This window comes from Aspergillus steynii (genome assembly GCF_002849105.1).
Source record: "Aspergillus steynii IBT 23096 chromosome Unknown P170scaffold_5, whole genome shotgun sequence".
NCBI classification, from domain to species: Eukaryota; Fungi; Ascomycota; class Eurotiomycetes; order Eurotiales; family Aspergillaceae; genus Aspergillus; species Aspergillus steynii.
In genome coordinates, this window is record NW_020194402.1 from 1,821,455 (window position 1) to 1,836,064 (window position 14,610).

The following is a 14,610-nucleotide window of genomic DNA, read 5'->3' on the forward strand; positions in this document are numbered from 1 at the left end:
AGTAGTAGGCACTATATCCTGGTCAAGCTAAGACTCCGTCAAAAATAAATAAATACGCACAAATATTCCTTCACCCAGTCCAGAATGATCCGTTATCGATAGTTACCATGAACAAGCCCTCGCCCGACACCGTGGAATCCCTAGAAGATTCTCAATTTCGCATGGTGTGCCTCGTAGGGTAAGTGAGCGGTGGAACCAAACCGCGATCGTCGACCGAGGACCCAGAATTCAGGAACGAAAGAATGGATTCCGACGGATTGGACGCTAGTCGGAGGAGAGCAGGCCAGCTACGGAGTCGACGAGACGAGGCTAAAGGCACTAACAGCCCTCGCTACTACGACTCCGTCAGTCCGTTCGAGACCCAAGCAAATAGTTTCGCCATGACACATGACCGGAATGAGGCCATGACAGCCGTTGGAAAGGGTCCAAGAAGGCTGAGAAGTGGGAAGGTCCCATGGTTGATGCCTGGGTAAGTGTGTATCAAGTTCTTCCCACCTGGAACGAGGCAGTGAGGCACTGGGTGGTTCTTGAGTCTGAAACCGGGGGGCAGCAGGAAGAGGACTAGGCCAGGCTAGCAGTGTTCATTCTCCATGGGGGGAAAGGCCGATAATTTGGACGCCTGAAACCCAGACCAACAGCGTATGGCCTGAGCCTCGCAGGAGGTTACAGATTCACAGCCTATCGCGCACCAACAGGTTCCCTGAAGAGGCGGAAGAAGTGGCTGTGGAGGTGGAAGTAATTCCCACACAGAGAGAGACAGAAGAGAGAGAATAGATTACCGTACCGAACGGGACATTACCGTGGATTCTTCCCGATGAGGTCAGTTCTACTCGGTCAAAGAATCAGAATAATAATACGGAGTAACAATAATCTAATCGACGAGGAGGATTATTAATGCCATTGCCGAAGAGCAGAGAGAAAAACAAGATGAAGAGCCCCAACACCCGATTTATGACGACAGAATCCCCGTTTCCTGCCGCGCCGCAGGAATCCAGAGCGGTCGGTCGCCCTTCAGACCCGTGGGTTTTGATCACCTTCGTTAATTAATCCAATTTCCCTCCCGATAATTCTCTTCCAATCCGATCAAGCTTTTGCCGGCGCCGGACGGGGAAGCTGTTCTCCGTTTGTCCTCCGGCGTTTCAGCGGGCGGGTAAACTTCGACCGGTTTAATGCTATTCTGATCCGATTTTTTTTAAAGATGACTTGAGTTGTGGTGGTGCATGATTCAGTTCGGGTCTGGCCAGAGTGACCAAGGGAGCAGCGATCCTCTGGAGCATCGATCCGATAGAGTTCGACCATCTCGCAACGGCGAGGCCCAGGGATTCAGGGATGCCACGAAGGGCTCTCCCCTGGTTTGAGGTTCACGGGGTAACTGCGACGGTTTATATGGCCGGACAAGGCAGAACAAGGACCTTCGCAAGAGTGATGGTTCGATTGTCTCGCGCCCTTGCGGACGACCACTTGCGATGACGCCATGGACCACCACGGCATTAATAATCCGATATCCACTCCCCTCACTCTGGCGACCTTTTCCCCTCCTTCCATCGTAGCTCCCTCCGTCCTGTCGACACCTATTCTCTATACAATTAGTTCTTTTCTCCCCAAAATCTACCATGCAAGTTCTTCTCCTCGGTGGTCACGGCAAAGTCGCCTTGCGATTGACCCCGCTGCTACTCAACCGCGCCTGGAACGTCACCAGCGTGATCCGCAACCCGGACCATGAACCCGAGATCCTTGCGTTGGGCAAGGGCACCAAGGGCAAACTCAACGTCCTGATCTCCAGCCTGGACGATGTCAAGAGCGACGCCGACGCAAAGAAGATCCTGGACGCCGTGTCCCCGGATTATGTCGTGTGGTCTGCCGGTATGCATGCGCCTTGAATAAAACCCCTTCCCTGTCTCCCTGGCTTGATTTTAAAGGTCATCCTGCATTGCCTGCATGGCTTTTTGCGAATGACCCCCACAATCAATCTTAGAAACAAACCCACTAGAACTATCGATCTATATCTCTCGATCTATCTATATGCAGTAGGCTAATCTGGGTGGTTCCCCCCTTGATCTCTCCGCCTCCCTCTCCTCCCTCCTTCTCACCCCTCCACCACCCCTAACTCCCAGACAGAAGGGATACGGGAACAGGAAAGGAAAGAAGGAGAAAGAGGAGAGCGGGAAAGAAGGAGGATCAAGAAAAACCGGGGAACCGATAAACCCCCCTGCAAAGGCGCTGGCGGAAAAGGCGGTCCGGAACGGACCTTCGCGATAGACGAACGAGCCGCCAAACACTTCCTCTCGGCATCCTTCGCCTCGCCGCGCGTCACCAAGTTCCTGATGGTCTCCTGGCTCGGCAGCCGGCGGGTGCATCCCAGCTGGATGGCCGACTCGGACTGGGCCGGCGTCCAGAACGTCTTTAACAACGTGCTCCCCGCCTACGCCAAAGCCAAGCTTGAGGCTGACGAGTACATGACTGCGCTGGCGGCGCGGCGCAAGACCCAGGTGCGCGACGGCACGGCGAGCCCGCTCCAGGCTATCAACCTGCGTCCCGGGACGTTGACGGACGAGCCGGCGACCGGGAAGGTCGAGTTGGGGACGACGCCCGGCCGCAGTAAGGTGACGAGGGAGGACGTGGCCATCGTGGCGGATCGGCTGTTGGCGCGCGCCGACACCGACGGCTGGTATGACCTGGTGAACGGGGATGAGCCCATCGACGAAGCGGTGGAGCGTGTGGTCAGGGACAAGGTGGATGCGGTGGAGGGAGAGGATGTCGATGGTATGGTGAAGCGCTTCTTTCCTTGAAATAGATGGTCCCGTTCGCTTATGACCGAGGGCCGGGGAAAGACTACCGATATATGAGAAAACGAATATATTGAATAGTTTACCGAAATGATGCGTCGAGAAGTGCCCGTTTCTTTGCTCTATTGACATGATTCATTAATGATAGGCTATACGAGACGTTACAGTTTCGCCTTAGGCGCGGAGGCCTCTTCCTTGGCCTGCTTCTTCAGCACGCGGCGCAGGATCTTCCCGCTGACACTCTTGGGGATCTCGTCGACAAATCGCACTCCTCCGCGCAGCCGCTTATGATACGCAACTTGATCATCCAGCCATTTGACTATCTTCGCGGCCTCCTGCTCGGCACTAACACCCGACGCCTTGCTCTTCGCGCTGCGCACGATAAAAGCCAGCGGCACCTCGGTGCCGTGCGCTTCACTCTCCACGCCGATCACCGCGACATCGTCAATGGCCTCGTTGTCCACCAGGAGTCCCTCCAGCTCCGCGGGAGCCACCTGGAAACCCTTGTACTTGATGAGCTCCTTCACGCGATCCGTGATGTAGAAATTCTTGTCCTTATCTTGGTAGCCCACGTCTCCGGTCTGGAACCACCCGTCGGGCGAAAGACAGCCCGCCGTGGCCGACGGGTTGTTGTGGTATCCCTGGAAGACATTGGGACCCCTGAGATACAGCTCGCCCACCTCGCCAACGGGAACTTCGCGCGGCTCCGACCCGTCCTCGGGCATGGTCATGTACTTGGCTTCCATGTTGGGGAGCAATTTGCCGACTGCGCCGATGCTGGTTCGCCATTCCTCCCAGGGCTGCGTGTGCGTGGTGGGGCTGGTCTCGCTGAGTCCGTAGCCCTGCTTGATGCCCGTCTTGATGCGTGCGTACACCGTCTCCACGAGTTCTTGCGTCAGTGGGGCGGCGCCGGAGTTCATCATGCGCAGACTCGACAGGTCATATTTGTCGACGACGGGGTGTTTGCCGAGCAGAAGGACCACCGGCGGCACGACGTAGCTGAATGTGATTCGGTAGTTCTGGACGTGGGCGCACCACTTCTCGATGTCGAATTTCTGCATCACGACGAGTTGGTAGCCTTGGTATAGGGTCTGATGGACCAGACAGGTCAAGCCTAGCGAACACGTCAGATCTGTTGCGAATCTTCTACAAGGGATAAATGTGGTACGTCGCGTCGAACTCACCATAAATGTGGAAAAAGGGAAGGAATGCCAGCACCCGATCTCCTTTTCCATCCGCGCCCCCGTTCCAGGTCAGATTGCCGGCCTCCCCGGCCGCCAGCTGCAAGGTGTTGGCGATGATGTTCCTGTGCGATAGCATCACGCCCTTCGGGACTCCCGTGGTGCCCGATGAGTACACGAGAAACGAGAGGTCCTTTTCGGGGACGATCTTCATCTTGCGGAACCTGGTTGCGCCCGAGATATTCCGGATGGACGTGAAGTGCTTGATCTTCGCCTGGGGATCACGCTCGTCGCCAATCAGGAAGATGCGGTCCTCGGGGATCCCGGCGCGCTTCGCGGCTGCGGTGGCGACGGGGAGTTGCGGGACCTGGGTTGCCAGCGCCTTCGCGCCGGAGTTCTGCAGCTGGAAAGCCAGCTCTTCGACGGTGTAGGCGGGATTGGCGGGAGAGATGACACCCCCGGCCCAGTGGGTTCCCCACATGACGACGGGGGTGTCGATGCTGTTGGGGGTGAACAGGGCCAGCACATCTCCTTTGCGCCAGTCCCAGATGGCCTTCAATCCTTTGCCGAAGGAAAGCGCGGTGTCCTTTAGACTCTGATAGGTATAGTATCGTTGCGTTTCGGCATCCTGGTAGATGACTAAAGGGGGCGGTTAGCTGCGGGGAGAGAGATGGGAGATGCGGAGAAAATGAGCTGGCCGGCTCGCAGTCGGGGGAACTGACTCTTGTCGTCAGGGAATTGCCTTCCCTCGCGCTCAAATAGAAACGTCCAGAGGTCGACATTGGGAATGTCCACCGGAGGATAATGTGAAGAGACGGGCATGGCGACAACTGTGCGGGGAAAGTTGGGGTAAACGGGGATGTTTATGGGGGATGATTGCAACTGTGGCCAGACGAGTTAAGAGGTTAGTCGTTATATATATGCACAGCAGGAGGCAAGAGAGGATAGAAGAGAGTGAATGAGATACGAGAAGGATGGCTGGCAGCTGTGTGGAAAGTTAATGGATTGAGTAATCCCGCGGCGACTCGCCATTCGGCCCTCGGCATTCTTCGCTTGGAGGCCGGCAGTCAACCGTTGGGATTGGAACCGCCGTGGCGGAGGAACTGTTCCTCCTATGCTTTCTGGTTCCTTGATTACATTACTATCTTGCCGGATTTCCGAGATTACTTATCTCTCTTGTGTCTTATAACTAAACAAGTCGAGTTCTTTAATTGTGAACACGTGGTCCTGGATACTCAACCGATCTCTAGCAAATCCCGAATGAGAATCCATTCATCCCGAGTGTTTCGCAGTCCATGTAGATATTGTTATACGAGGGGATGGATAGAAGATCATCGACAGAATCAGAACGAGGAATGCGTCAACGCAGCTTCTCCGAGAAGCCAAAAGTGGAGTGCAGCTGACTAAACGCGGGGGTCTCCATTGCTTCTTCTTTCCTTCTGTCTGGGAGTCACCCAAGTCCTTTTGGACTCTGGACTTCCGTGGATTCGTGCTGGATCTGGTCTATGCAGCGCTATTCTGTTAGGCAGCCGTGACCCGTCCCTCTGGCGATAGTCTTAACGGACTACACCAAGAGAATGAGGCGACTGCTCTCATATTCCCCTGCAAACCCCATGGATACCAAGTGATCGTGGACTCACTCCTGCCTGCACGGTAAGGCACTCGCTGGTCCGAGTGTGCGGCCGATTTTGGTGTTCTTCCTCCCCACACCGCCTCGCTTACCGACCAATCAGAACCGCCCAATTACCCGCAATCTTGGGATATAATCCATTCTAATGTTAGTTCCTTTGCCTTCGGGCATTTGGTCAATTTGAAACGATACAGAGAAGATTAGCATGGCCCCTGCACTAAGGATGACACGCTCAATCAAAGAGAAGCTACCAGTTTTTTTTGCTTTCCTTACCGGCCCTTCTGTGAGGTGCGGTGTTTGTAGTGTTGTAGCTGTGGGTTGGAGGTGGGCGGTTCGAATCGCGCTGGGGTCGATACTTTTTTTCTTTTTAGTTGCTGGGAGCTTTTACTAGTATATAATAGCCCACCACCTGCTCTTTTTCCACACCGATGCATTGTAGGGAATTTTCTGTAGCGCAGTAGGGATCATAATCTGGCCATATATTCATACAGCTAATGCAAGGTCTTCTATACAAGTCTACGGGGATAATTGTACATGCCCAAGCCCATTACATCAAACTGGTTCGCCCCCCAATCTCGTTGCCTGCCTCGCCGTTGGGCATCTCGCCATTCCTGCCGAACACGAACTCACGGTATATCCCCTGCAGCCGTCTTCGCTCGGCATCGCTGAGCGAGCTGCGTGTGCTGTCGAGCGATCGCTCCATGTGCTCCCAGCGAACGATGATCTCTTCGCGCGGTTCTTCGTGGGCAGCCTCGTTCGTGGCCGGCGTACTGGTGTTCGCCGTCCCCTGCTCCATCTGCCGCTGGCGGCGTCGTGCATTCTTGATCGCGTCGAGTTTGGATGCAACGACTGCCGGCGACGGCATCGAAACAGACCCATTCTGCTCCGAGTTCGAGTACAAAAACTGAATGAAGGACTTGGTGCTGGTGCCTGTCGACGATTGCTTGGCACTGTTGCTCTTCGTCGTGGGTTTGTCCCCGGAGCGGTCTCCGAGAGCGTCGTGGACGGCTTCCAGATGGGCATTGTATACAACCGCCTGCAGGTCGGCTCCGGAGAACCCTTCAGTCCTAGCGGCCACCTCGTTCAGCCTAGCGGCCACCTCCCCATCCATTGCCAGCTTCTTACTCACGGCCTGGATGATATCGATGCGGTCCGACTGACTGGGCATGTCGCAGAGTAAGGATTTGTCCAAACGTCCCGGACGCAGGAGGGCCGGGTCAATCAGATCCGGGCGGGACGTGGCTGCGAGAACGTAAACCCCCGAAAGCCCTTCAGCACCATCCATCTGCGTGAGAAGCTGGTTGACCACGCGGTCGGTGACACCGGTGGAATCATGGCCACGCTTGGGTGCTATACTGTCAAACTCATCGAAGAAAAGGATACAGGGCCGGGCGGCCTGGGCTCTCTCAAACAGATCACGCACGCTCTTCTCACTGGCACCGATGTATTTATTGAGGATCTCTGGTCCCTTGACGCTGATGAAGTTCAGGCCGCACTCTCCCGCCACGGCACTGGCTAGAAGCGTCTTTCCGCACCCAGGGAAACCGTAGAGCAGTAATCCCGAGCGCAACCGGAGCGGGCATTGCGCAAAGATAGGGGCATATTTGGTAGGGTATTGCAGGGTTTCCAGGAGAGTTTTTCGAGTCTCGTGCAAGCCACCAATGCCAGAAAACGTAGTCGTAGAAGAAGTCAGAGTCACATTACGGAGGGAAGCCGGGGTAAAGCCCTTGATGGCGTTTTCAAAGTCCTCAAATCCAAGAGTGATTGCTCTCGACGCCGCCAAGGGGTCTTGGACGGAGCGGATCAGAGCCTCATTTCGGGCACGAGAGACATACAGCACCAGATCGCCGGGCATGTATCCATCGGTCTTGCCGGCCAACTCGAGGAAATCGACGTCCCGTCCGAGCACAAAGCCATCCGCACCCGCTGAGCTGGGACGACTACCTGGGTTCGAAGGATCCAGCCAAGAATCCTGGGTAGAGGAGCTCTCGTTTCGCACATGGCCATTCATCGAGATGCTCGCCTCTCGATCTTGAATCGTCAGTTGCTCGAGCACCTTCCGCCGTCCTTCCTTGTCCGGGGCTCGCAAGTGAATGATTTCGCGAGAGACATGGCCTCCGATGATGATGTTGTTCAAAGACTCCTTGGACTGTGCTGTCGCCAGCAGTACCACCGGGGAGTTCATGGAGCAGTATTCGCGAACCATAGAGCAGATAACCTCACTGTTCTGGCGACTACGGCCGTTGTCTCCCCCGACCTGCAGCTCGGTTTCCACCGGGCAAAGCTTGTCGAGGTCGTCCAAGATCACAACCGACTGTCCGCCGAGACGAGCACACCAAGACGCCGACATGAAAAGACGATTCAGGGTCTCCTTGATATTAGAGATTCGAGTCTCATCTGTCACAAGCTTTCGACAGGAGAAATATTTCACGTTAAATAGGTATTCATTTCGCACACGGTGTGCCAACAGGTGGGTGAGAGCCGTCTTTCCCGAGCCTAAACCACCCGTCAACAGGATGGAAGACGACTTGGTTAAATTATCGAGAGACTTTGATATGATCTGATCAATGCCAACCATTTGAGGCACAGTCGGTGGTATGGGGTCATCTGTGGGCAAGGCAGACGAGCCTTGATCTGCGGGCTTTGGTATCTCGGATTGTACCTCAAGAGGCAGCTTCGAATCCGATCCCAAAAACCAACCAAGAGGCGGCTTGGAAGTTTCAGAGTTACTCTTCAATGGAGGATCGAACCGGATGATCGCACCATCAAAAGCGGACACAGCTTCATTGTCGGCCTTCGGCAAGATCATTCCATCTGTCAAGGGGCCTGAGAGCAACCCTTTGTCGCTCCCAGAACTACCATAAATCACCTTGATGCGCTCGGCCAAGGCATCTTTCGCGGCCGTGGTGTCTGCACCAAACTTAAGACCATCTTTCTTCTTGGATGGATCGGAGATGAAGGGGTAGACTTTGAGAGACTTGACCGCCGACCGCTGCAATGGTGGAGGTGCGGCCTCGACACGAACAATACCACCTACCATGCTCTCGGCATTTAAAGCCGAGCACAATAAAGATGACACGGCAACATGCTGAGTATCCGGCGCATCAACCCACGGAACCAACTTGGCCACGATTTTGGAGGCGGGCAGGCCGGCATCGTTTGCTTTTTGTTCCGCTTGGTTCAGCTGCTGTTGGGGATCCGGTGGCGGTTTGAGGCCGGCAGGTTGAATGACTGTAATACAACCCCAACTGGCGCCCCGGAGTTCGTTTGTGGCAAGCATGTCGGCATCGACCCAAACGCGAAAACCCTCATTGACATCATCCTCAGAATCCGCATCAAAATATTGTCCAGACAATTGGCGGTCGATACCTCGGAAATAGAGAGCACCTCTGCTTGTCGAGTCTGTGCGTCCCTTGGGTCGCACTGTGCTCCCACTACTTCTTCCTCCGGCACTCCTCCGGCTGCTGCCGGCGACGCTTCGGCTGTCTCCGCGGGACCCTCGCGATGACTTGGCCCGCACCTTCGGAGCAACGATGACTTCGGCATCAGGGGCGATCTTCGCAAAGGCAGAGGTGGTGGGTGGGGCAGGCGTGAGCGAGGTAACGACTATGTTGGCGGTCGACGTCGGTGAGAGATGCAGTGCTAAGGGGTGCATGTGATCTGCTTGAGTGGTCTCGAAGGCGGGATTAGGTAGAGCGCGGATTTGCGACAGTAGGTTCAGCTCTAAGAAGGTCGCATGCAGCTCGATAACTATCACCAAGGCCCGTCAGTAATTGCGACCAATGTCATTCCAGGAAGCGGGGGATCATACTCTCCCAGTCCTCCGGCGTCAGCGGTTCAATGTTGATTGTATGGGCCACTGGGGGATCCAGATGGATGAAAATCCCGACCTGAAAACATTAGTAATTAAGAAATCCAATGGTGTTGTAAACGAGGAGCACTACCTTTTGCCCCTCCGTAAGGCCCAAAACTCTGCTGAATGTGGTATCCATCTCGACTGTAGCGACATCTTGTTCTCTGGCAGAGGGACCGCTGCTAATGCCATCTCTCCCGACAACTGGCGCAAGCTTTCGCTTGCTCGGCATTCCGGTCCACCCCAGATAGCATGAGCGTTGCGCCGAATTGCCATTGGCCCTTCCGGTCGTCGGTCTATATTGTAATTCGACAATGACATTTTGCGCCGTCTAAAGAGAAAGTGAGCCATGCTGAGTCGCCCTCTGAGGGGATGGGGAAGTCGGCGTACAGTGTTCGCATTGACCAGCAGCGCGGTCAATGACGGCGGGAGGTTAACCAGACAGTTCTTCAGCGGCACGAGAGCGACTTCCGCCGTCGTGGAGGGCTTTCGGGGCGCCATTCTCAGGCGCTCTAGAGTGAGGATGTTCTGCTTTCACAAGCGACGCAGGGGTGAGTACAAAGGAGCTCTAGTGAAGAGGGAGAGAAGAGACCACAGCTCACGATCTCCCCGGACTTGCGTCGACTCCGCAAAGCAAGTGCCCGCCAAACGCCGGTTGGCCGAGGCGGCCCGCCTCGTGCTCTTCGGACCGAGACTTGATCCGCTCCGGAACACGTGCTCCCCGGCTAGATCGGATCCGGACTAGCGCCGCATCCGGAATGGGCGACGCGTCTCTTTCGCGTCGCGACGTGTTTGTGCGCCTAAGGCCAGCACCAGCTCGGGCGGCTCTGCTGAGATCCACCACCACCGACTAACTTCTCTTCTCCGAGAAATCCACCAAGAGTGCAAAGCGATCGCTTCCTGTGGCTCCGACCCATGCGATTTTAGTACGGTCGCCATTTGCAACCCCCCGAACAGCCAATTGCCTTGGTTAGACCCTTTGTCGCATCATGGCTTTGCTTCAGTACAACGCCCCTGTCGATTATGCGGCGCAATTAGACGCCTTCAAGGACTTTCTGCAGCACTTCAAAACCTTCGAATCGGCCTCCGCCTCCGCTGCGACCGAAGCTATCGAGGACCTGCATATCGATGGAGATCGCACTAGCGACGAATATGACTTTATGGACGATGCGGAGGAGGGTGAAGGAAGAGAGGGGGCTGCCCGCAGACGCCGCCAACCAAAGCTCAAATACATGCAGATGTTGCAGGATGTAGCGGATCGGGAGCGGTCGAATATCCTCATTGAGCTCGATGACCTGGCGACCGTGAGTGTTTCTTTTCCGCCGTTGTGCCGCGTGCGTCCCTGTCCTAATATTGTTTTCTTAGTTCGAAAAATCACTCCCCGAAGATGTGGACTTGAAGCTCGTCGAGTCTGTGCAGAAGAATACCAAGCGATATGTCGATGTTCTTTCGTCAGCTGTGGACGCTGTTATGCCCAAAGAAACCAAGGAGATTACGTATGTTGTAATATCGCATATCTGAGGTGGATACAATAACTAACAACGTACAGGTTCAAGGATGATGTTCTAGATGTCATCATGTCGCAACGCGAAAAACGAAACGAGACTTCGAACATGGCCATGGAGGCTGACATGGATGCAGCCGAAGAATCTCCGATATTTCCGCCGGAATTGACCCGTCGATACACCCTGAATTTCAAGCCCCTCACACCTTCAGGATCCAGCAGTGAGCGCGAGGGCAAGGCCCTTGCCGTCCGGAATGTGCGGGCAGAGCATCTTGGTAGCTTGATCACCGTTCGCGGTATCACCACTCGTGTCTCGGACGTTAAGCCCGCGGTCCAGATCAATGCCTATACTTGTGACCGCTGCGGGTCCGAGGTTTTCCAGCCGATCACTACAAAGCAGTTCATGCCCATGACGGAGTGTGTGTCGGAGGAGTGCAAGAAGAACAACTCCAAGGGACAGCTGTTCCTTTCCACGCGGGCTTCCAAATTCGTTCCCTTCCAGGAGGTGAAGATCCAGGAGATGGCAGACCAGGTGCCTGTCGGTCACATCCCTCGGACTATGACCATTCACTGCCATGGGAGTCTGACTCGACAAGTTAACCCCGGTGATGTTATTGATCTTGCAGGAATCTTCCTGCCTACACCCTACACGGGTTTCAGAGCTATCCGTGCCGGGTTACTGACGGACACCTATATAGAGGCTCAGCACGTCACGCAGCACAAGAAGTCCTACAACGAGATGGCCATGGACACTAAGACTCTTCGGAAGATTGAGCAGTACCAGAAGTCTGGAAACATGTATGAGTACCTGGCTCGGTCAATTGCTCCCGAGATCTACGGTCACCTTGACGTGAAAAAGGCATTGCTTCTACTCCTGATTGGAGGTGTCTCGAAGGAGATGGGTGATGGCATGCACATTCGTGGTGACCTGAACATTTGCCTGATGGGTGATCCTGGTGTTGCCAAATCTCAGTTAATGAAATACATCGCCAAGGTTGCCCCCCGAGGTGTGTACACGACCGGTCGAGGAAGTAGTGGTGTCGGTCTTACGGCTGCCGTCATGAGAGATCCGGTGACAGATGAGATGGTGCTGGAGGGTGGTGCGCTGGTCCTGGCCGACAATGGTATTTGCTGCATTGATGAATTCGACAAAATGGACGATGCAGACCGGACGGCTATCCACGAAGTGATGGAACAGCAGACGATTTCCATCTCCAAGGCTGGAATCACCACCACGCTAAACGCTCGCACGTCCATCCTGGCGGCCGCTAACCCGCTCTATGGACGATACAACCCCCGGATCTCTCCGGTGGAGAACATCAACCTGCCCGCCGCATTGCTTTCGCGTTTCGATATCATGTTCCTTATCCTTGACACGCCTTCGACCGAGGGCGACGAAGAACTGGCACACCACGTCACCTATGTCCACATGCACAACAAGCACCCCGAGACCGAGGACGCCGGCATTATGTTCACTCCTCACGAGGTCCGCCAGTACATTGCCAAGGCACGCACCTACCGACCGGTTGTCCCCTCGAGCATTTCGGATTACATGGTCGGAGCGTACGTGCGCATGAGGAAGGACCAGAAGACCGACGAGGCCAACAAGAGGCAATTCTCTCACGTTACTCCTCGTACTCTGCTTGGTGTCGTCCGTCTTTCGCAGGCCCTCGCGCGTCTTCGCTTCAGTGATATCGTCGTCACGGAGGACGTCGACGAGGCTCTGCGCCTTGTTGAGGTCGGTAAGTCATCCCTGGCCAACGACGGCCACGGTGGCGGCGACCAGAGCCCTACCAGCAAGATCTACAACTTGATCCGCCACATGCGTGAGAGCGGTGCCGCCGCCATCGGAGATGGCGAGGAGGGCGCGCTCAGCATGCGCAGAATTCGGGAGAGAGTGCTCGCGAAGGGCTTTACGGAGGATCAGCTGAAGATGGCTATTGATGACTATGAAAGTGTTAATGTAAGCTTTTCTTCCTTCGTGCCTTGTTTGCCATTGAAGAATCTGGTTACTAACATGTTCTTTAACAGGTCTGGCATGTTCTTGGGGACGGTACACGTCTGGTATTCGTTGATGTTGATGTTGACGGAGAAATGGACATGTGATGGGAGTACATCATCTAATCACTGTATTTGACGAGTGTTTTCTTTTCTAATGTTTACATTGGCCATGATTGATTGACTGGCTTATGAATTCTGTTCCCTTCATGGTTTTCTTTTTGATATCGGGAGAGGTTGGTTTCAGTCGTCTGCGAGATCTCATTGCAAACGGGTCGAATCTGGAACCGGTGTTTCTGGAGTATGTAGCTGATAGTCATTTCGACGAGAGGAGAGGGTCAAAATCTGATATAATACATACATTCTCGGACAACGAATGCAGTTACTCGGATTATTTCCAAAGCTCTTTCCATTGCGGTTGACTATCTGTTTAACACTATATATGAAGGAGTGACTGACATTGACCTTACTGGCACACATGAAGGAATGTAGCAACACCACGACAGATTCGACCGACGCTCGACAGCCCGGACAGCTCAATATATACACCGTGATGTATACATATCTATCCCAAACAACCAACTACTAAACAAACCCCAAACCTTTCACCACCCGACCACTAGAGCCAAACGCTGCTCCAAATCAGAACCAACACCAACACCCAAAGCAGAAATCTAAACCGGGCACTGGTTGCGGATAGGCACCTCAGCGCAGAGGTTGGGGCCGGCGCCGTTATGGTTATCGCAGAGGGTGTTGCACTCGGTGGACTCGGGGGTGAAGACCAGGAACTGGTAGTTGGGGACGTTCAGACGGAACTGCTTCCGGATGTCGTTGTTGTTCCTGGAGGCCTTGTAGCCGGCGCGGCAGGCGCAGTGGAAGCGAGTGCCCGTATTGATGCACGAGGTGGTGATGTCGCAGCTGTTCTGGCCCGAGATCGGATTGCAGGTGCCGCAGGTCGGGGGACGAGGGGGAGGAGGACCGGCCAGGGCCAGGGAGGAAGAGCCTAGAAGGACGAGGGTGGTGAGGATGGCGGAGGTCTTCATTTTGAAGGTAGATTTGGATTTTGAACTTGGTGGTTTGGTTGAGCTTGAGCGAGGAAAAACGATTGGATTGAAGCGATGGGAGAGTGAAGGCTGATGCGGTGCGATGCGAATGGAGAGGATATTTTTGCGGTGCCATTGACCGGTTTATATATCCATTTTCTCTGCGTATCGTGCCTATTCTCCGACGGCCTCGCGCTGACAGCACATATCCCTGACCAATTCTCGTCTTTCCCCGTATAGAGAGAGACACAAGCCAGGCTTCAATAGTACTGCCTCCACCCCGTAACGCCACCTGCGAAAGGGAAAAAACACCTCATTCCTCTCCACGTCATAGAAACAGGTCAACAAAGAAAAAGCTAAACGATGTGAGACATTGTCTCGAACACTTTGACATCTCCTCTGGTGCCCCAGAGAAACAGTGCTCAGGTCACGAATGGGCGGTTCGGGAATACGAGGTCTACAACCCCGTCCTGTTTCTTCCCACCCTTGCATGAGTCGGGGTACATGGGACTGGAATGGACAGACTCGACCTGACGTTGTGATGATGCTGATTTTGGTCCCTTCGGTCATAACCACTGTGGATGGTGGACAAAAAAGAAGAAAAATCAAGAGAGA

The 14,610-nt window shown here is 54.6% G+C and overlaps 5 protein-coding genes across 5 annotated transcripts; 2 read left to right on the forward strand and 3 right to left on the reverse strand.

Moving 5' to 3' along the window:
• Positions 1-1,613: 1,613 nt before the first annotated feature.
• P170DRAFT_427211 (uncharacterized protein) lies at positions 1,614-2,789 on the forward strand (the record flags this gene model as incomplete). Its single annotated transcript, XM_024847763.1, has 2 exons — positions 1,614-1,863; positions 2,218-2,789. 2 exons carry the CDS (start codon positions 1,614-1,616, stop codon positions 2,787-2,789), a joined length of 822 nt encoding a protein of 273 aa, XP_024703371.1.
• A 94-nt stretch (positions 2,790-2,883) lies between these two features.
• P170DRAFT_437783 (acyl--CoA ligase) lies at positions 2,884-5,030 on the reverse strand. Its single transcript, XM_024849444.1, has 3 exons — positions 4,690-5,030; positions 3,971-4,606; positions 2,884-3,900 (listed from the first exon to the last, which is right to left on the reverse strand). The coding sequence occupies exons 1-3, from the start codon at positions 4,787-4,789 to the stop codon at positions 2,948-2,950; spliced, it is 1,689 nt and encodes a 562-aa protein (XP_024703372.1). The 5' UTR covers positions 4,790-5,030; the 3' UTR covers positions 2,884-2,947.
• A 1,054-nt stretch (positions 5,031-6,084) lies between these two features.
• On the reverse strand, positions 6,085-10,069 carry pex1 (AAA family ATPase peroxin 1). The gene is made up of 4 exons (XM_024851647.1): positions 9,841-10,069; positions 9,542-9,781; positions 9,409-9,487; positions 6,085-9,347 (listed from the first exon to the last, which is right to left on the reverse strand). Exons 1-4 carry the CDS (start codon positions 9,949-9,951, stop codon positions 6,145-6,147), a joined length of 3,633 nt encoding a protein of 1,210 aa, XP_024703373.1. The 5' UTR covers positions 9,952-10,069; the 3' UTR covers positions 6,085-6,144.
• A 244-nt stretch (positions 10,070-10,313) lies between these two features.
• Positions 10,314-13,323, forward strand: P170DRAFT_510765 (DNA replication licensing factor MCM7). The gene is made up of 4 exons (XM_024854809.1): positions 10,314-10,754; positions 10,816-10,946; positions 11,000-12,917; positions 12,986-13,323. The coding sequence occupies exons 1-4, from the start codon at positions 10,440-10,442 to the stop codon at positions 13,058-13,060; spliced, it is 2,439 nt and encodes an 812-aa protein (XP_024703374.1). The 5' UTR covers positions 10,314-10,439; the 3' UTR covers positions 13,061-13,323.
• A 206-nt stretch (positions 13,324-13,529) lies between these two features.
• Positions 13,530-14,353, reverse strand: P170DRAFT_205207 (putative adhesin). Its single transcript, XM_024842782.1, has 2 exons — positions 14,013-14,353; positions 13,530-13,915 (listed from the first exon to the last, which is right to left on the reverse strand). The coding sequence occupies exons 1-2, from the start codon at positions 14,129-14,131 to the stop codon at positions 13,627-13,629; spliced, it is 408 nt and encodes a 135-aa protein (XP_024703375.1). The 5' UTR covers positions 14,132-14,353; the 3' UTR covers positions 13,530-13,626.
• Positions 14,354-14,610: the final 257 nt, after the last annotated feature.

Excerpts from the sequence above, each read along its gene's own strand:
- P170DRAFT_437783 (XM_024849444.1), bottom strand. The coding sequence starts at position 4,789 with ATGCCCGTCTCTTCACATTATCCTCCGGTGGACATTCCCAATGTCGAC. Across the intron at positions 4,607-4,689 it reads GCAATTCCCTGACGACAAGA|TCATCTACCAGGATGCCGAA; the intron begins GTCAGTTCCCCC and ends CGCCCCCTTTAG. Across the intron at positions 3,901-3,970 it reads TCCCTTTTTCCACATTTATG|GCTTGACCTGTCTGGTCCAT; the intron begins GTGAGTTCGACG and ends CGTGTTCGCTAG.
- pex1 (XM_024851647.1), bottom strand. The coding sequence starts at position 9,951 with ATGGCGCCCCGAAAGCCCTCCACGACGGCGGAAGTCGCTCTCGTGCCG. Across the intron at positions 9,782-9,840 it reads TGCTGGTCAATGCGAACACT|ACGGCGCAAAATGTCATTGT; the intron begins GTACGCCGACTT and ends CTTTCTCTTTAG. Across the intron at positions 9,348-9,408 it reads GACGCCGGAGGACTGGGAGA|TTATCGAGCTGCATGCGACC; the intron begins GTATGATCCCCC and ends CCTTGGTGATAG.
- P170DRAFT_510765 (XM_024854809.1), top strand. The coding sequence starts at position 10,440 with ATGGCTTTGCTTCAGTACAACGCCCCTGTCGATTATGCGGCGCAATTA. Across the intron at positions 10,755-10,815 it reads AGCTCGATGACCTGGCGACC|TTCGAAAAATCACTCCCCGA; the intron begins GTGAGTGTTTCT and ends TTGTTTTCTTAG. Across the intron at positions 12,918-12,985 it reads ATGACTATGAAAGTGTTAAT|GTCTGGCATGTTCTTGGGGA; the intron begins GTAAGCTTTTCT and ends GTTCTTTAACAG.
- P170DRAFT_205207 (XM_024842782.1), bottom strand. The coding sequence starts at position 14,131 with ATGGCACCGCAAAAATATCCTCTCCATTCGCATCGCACCGCATCAGCC. Across the intron at positions 13,916-14,012 it reads CAAACCACCAAGTTCAAAAT|TCCCCCGACCTGCGGCACCT; the intron begins CCAAATCTACCT and ends TCCTCCCCCTCG.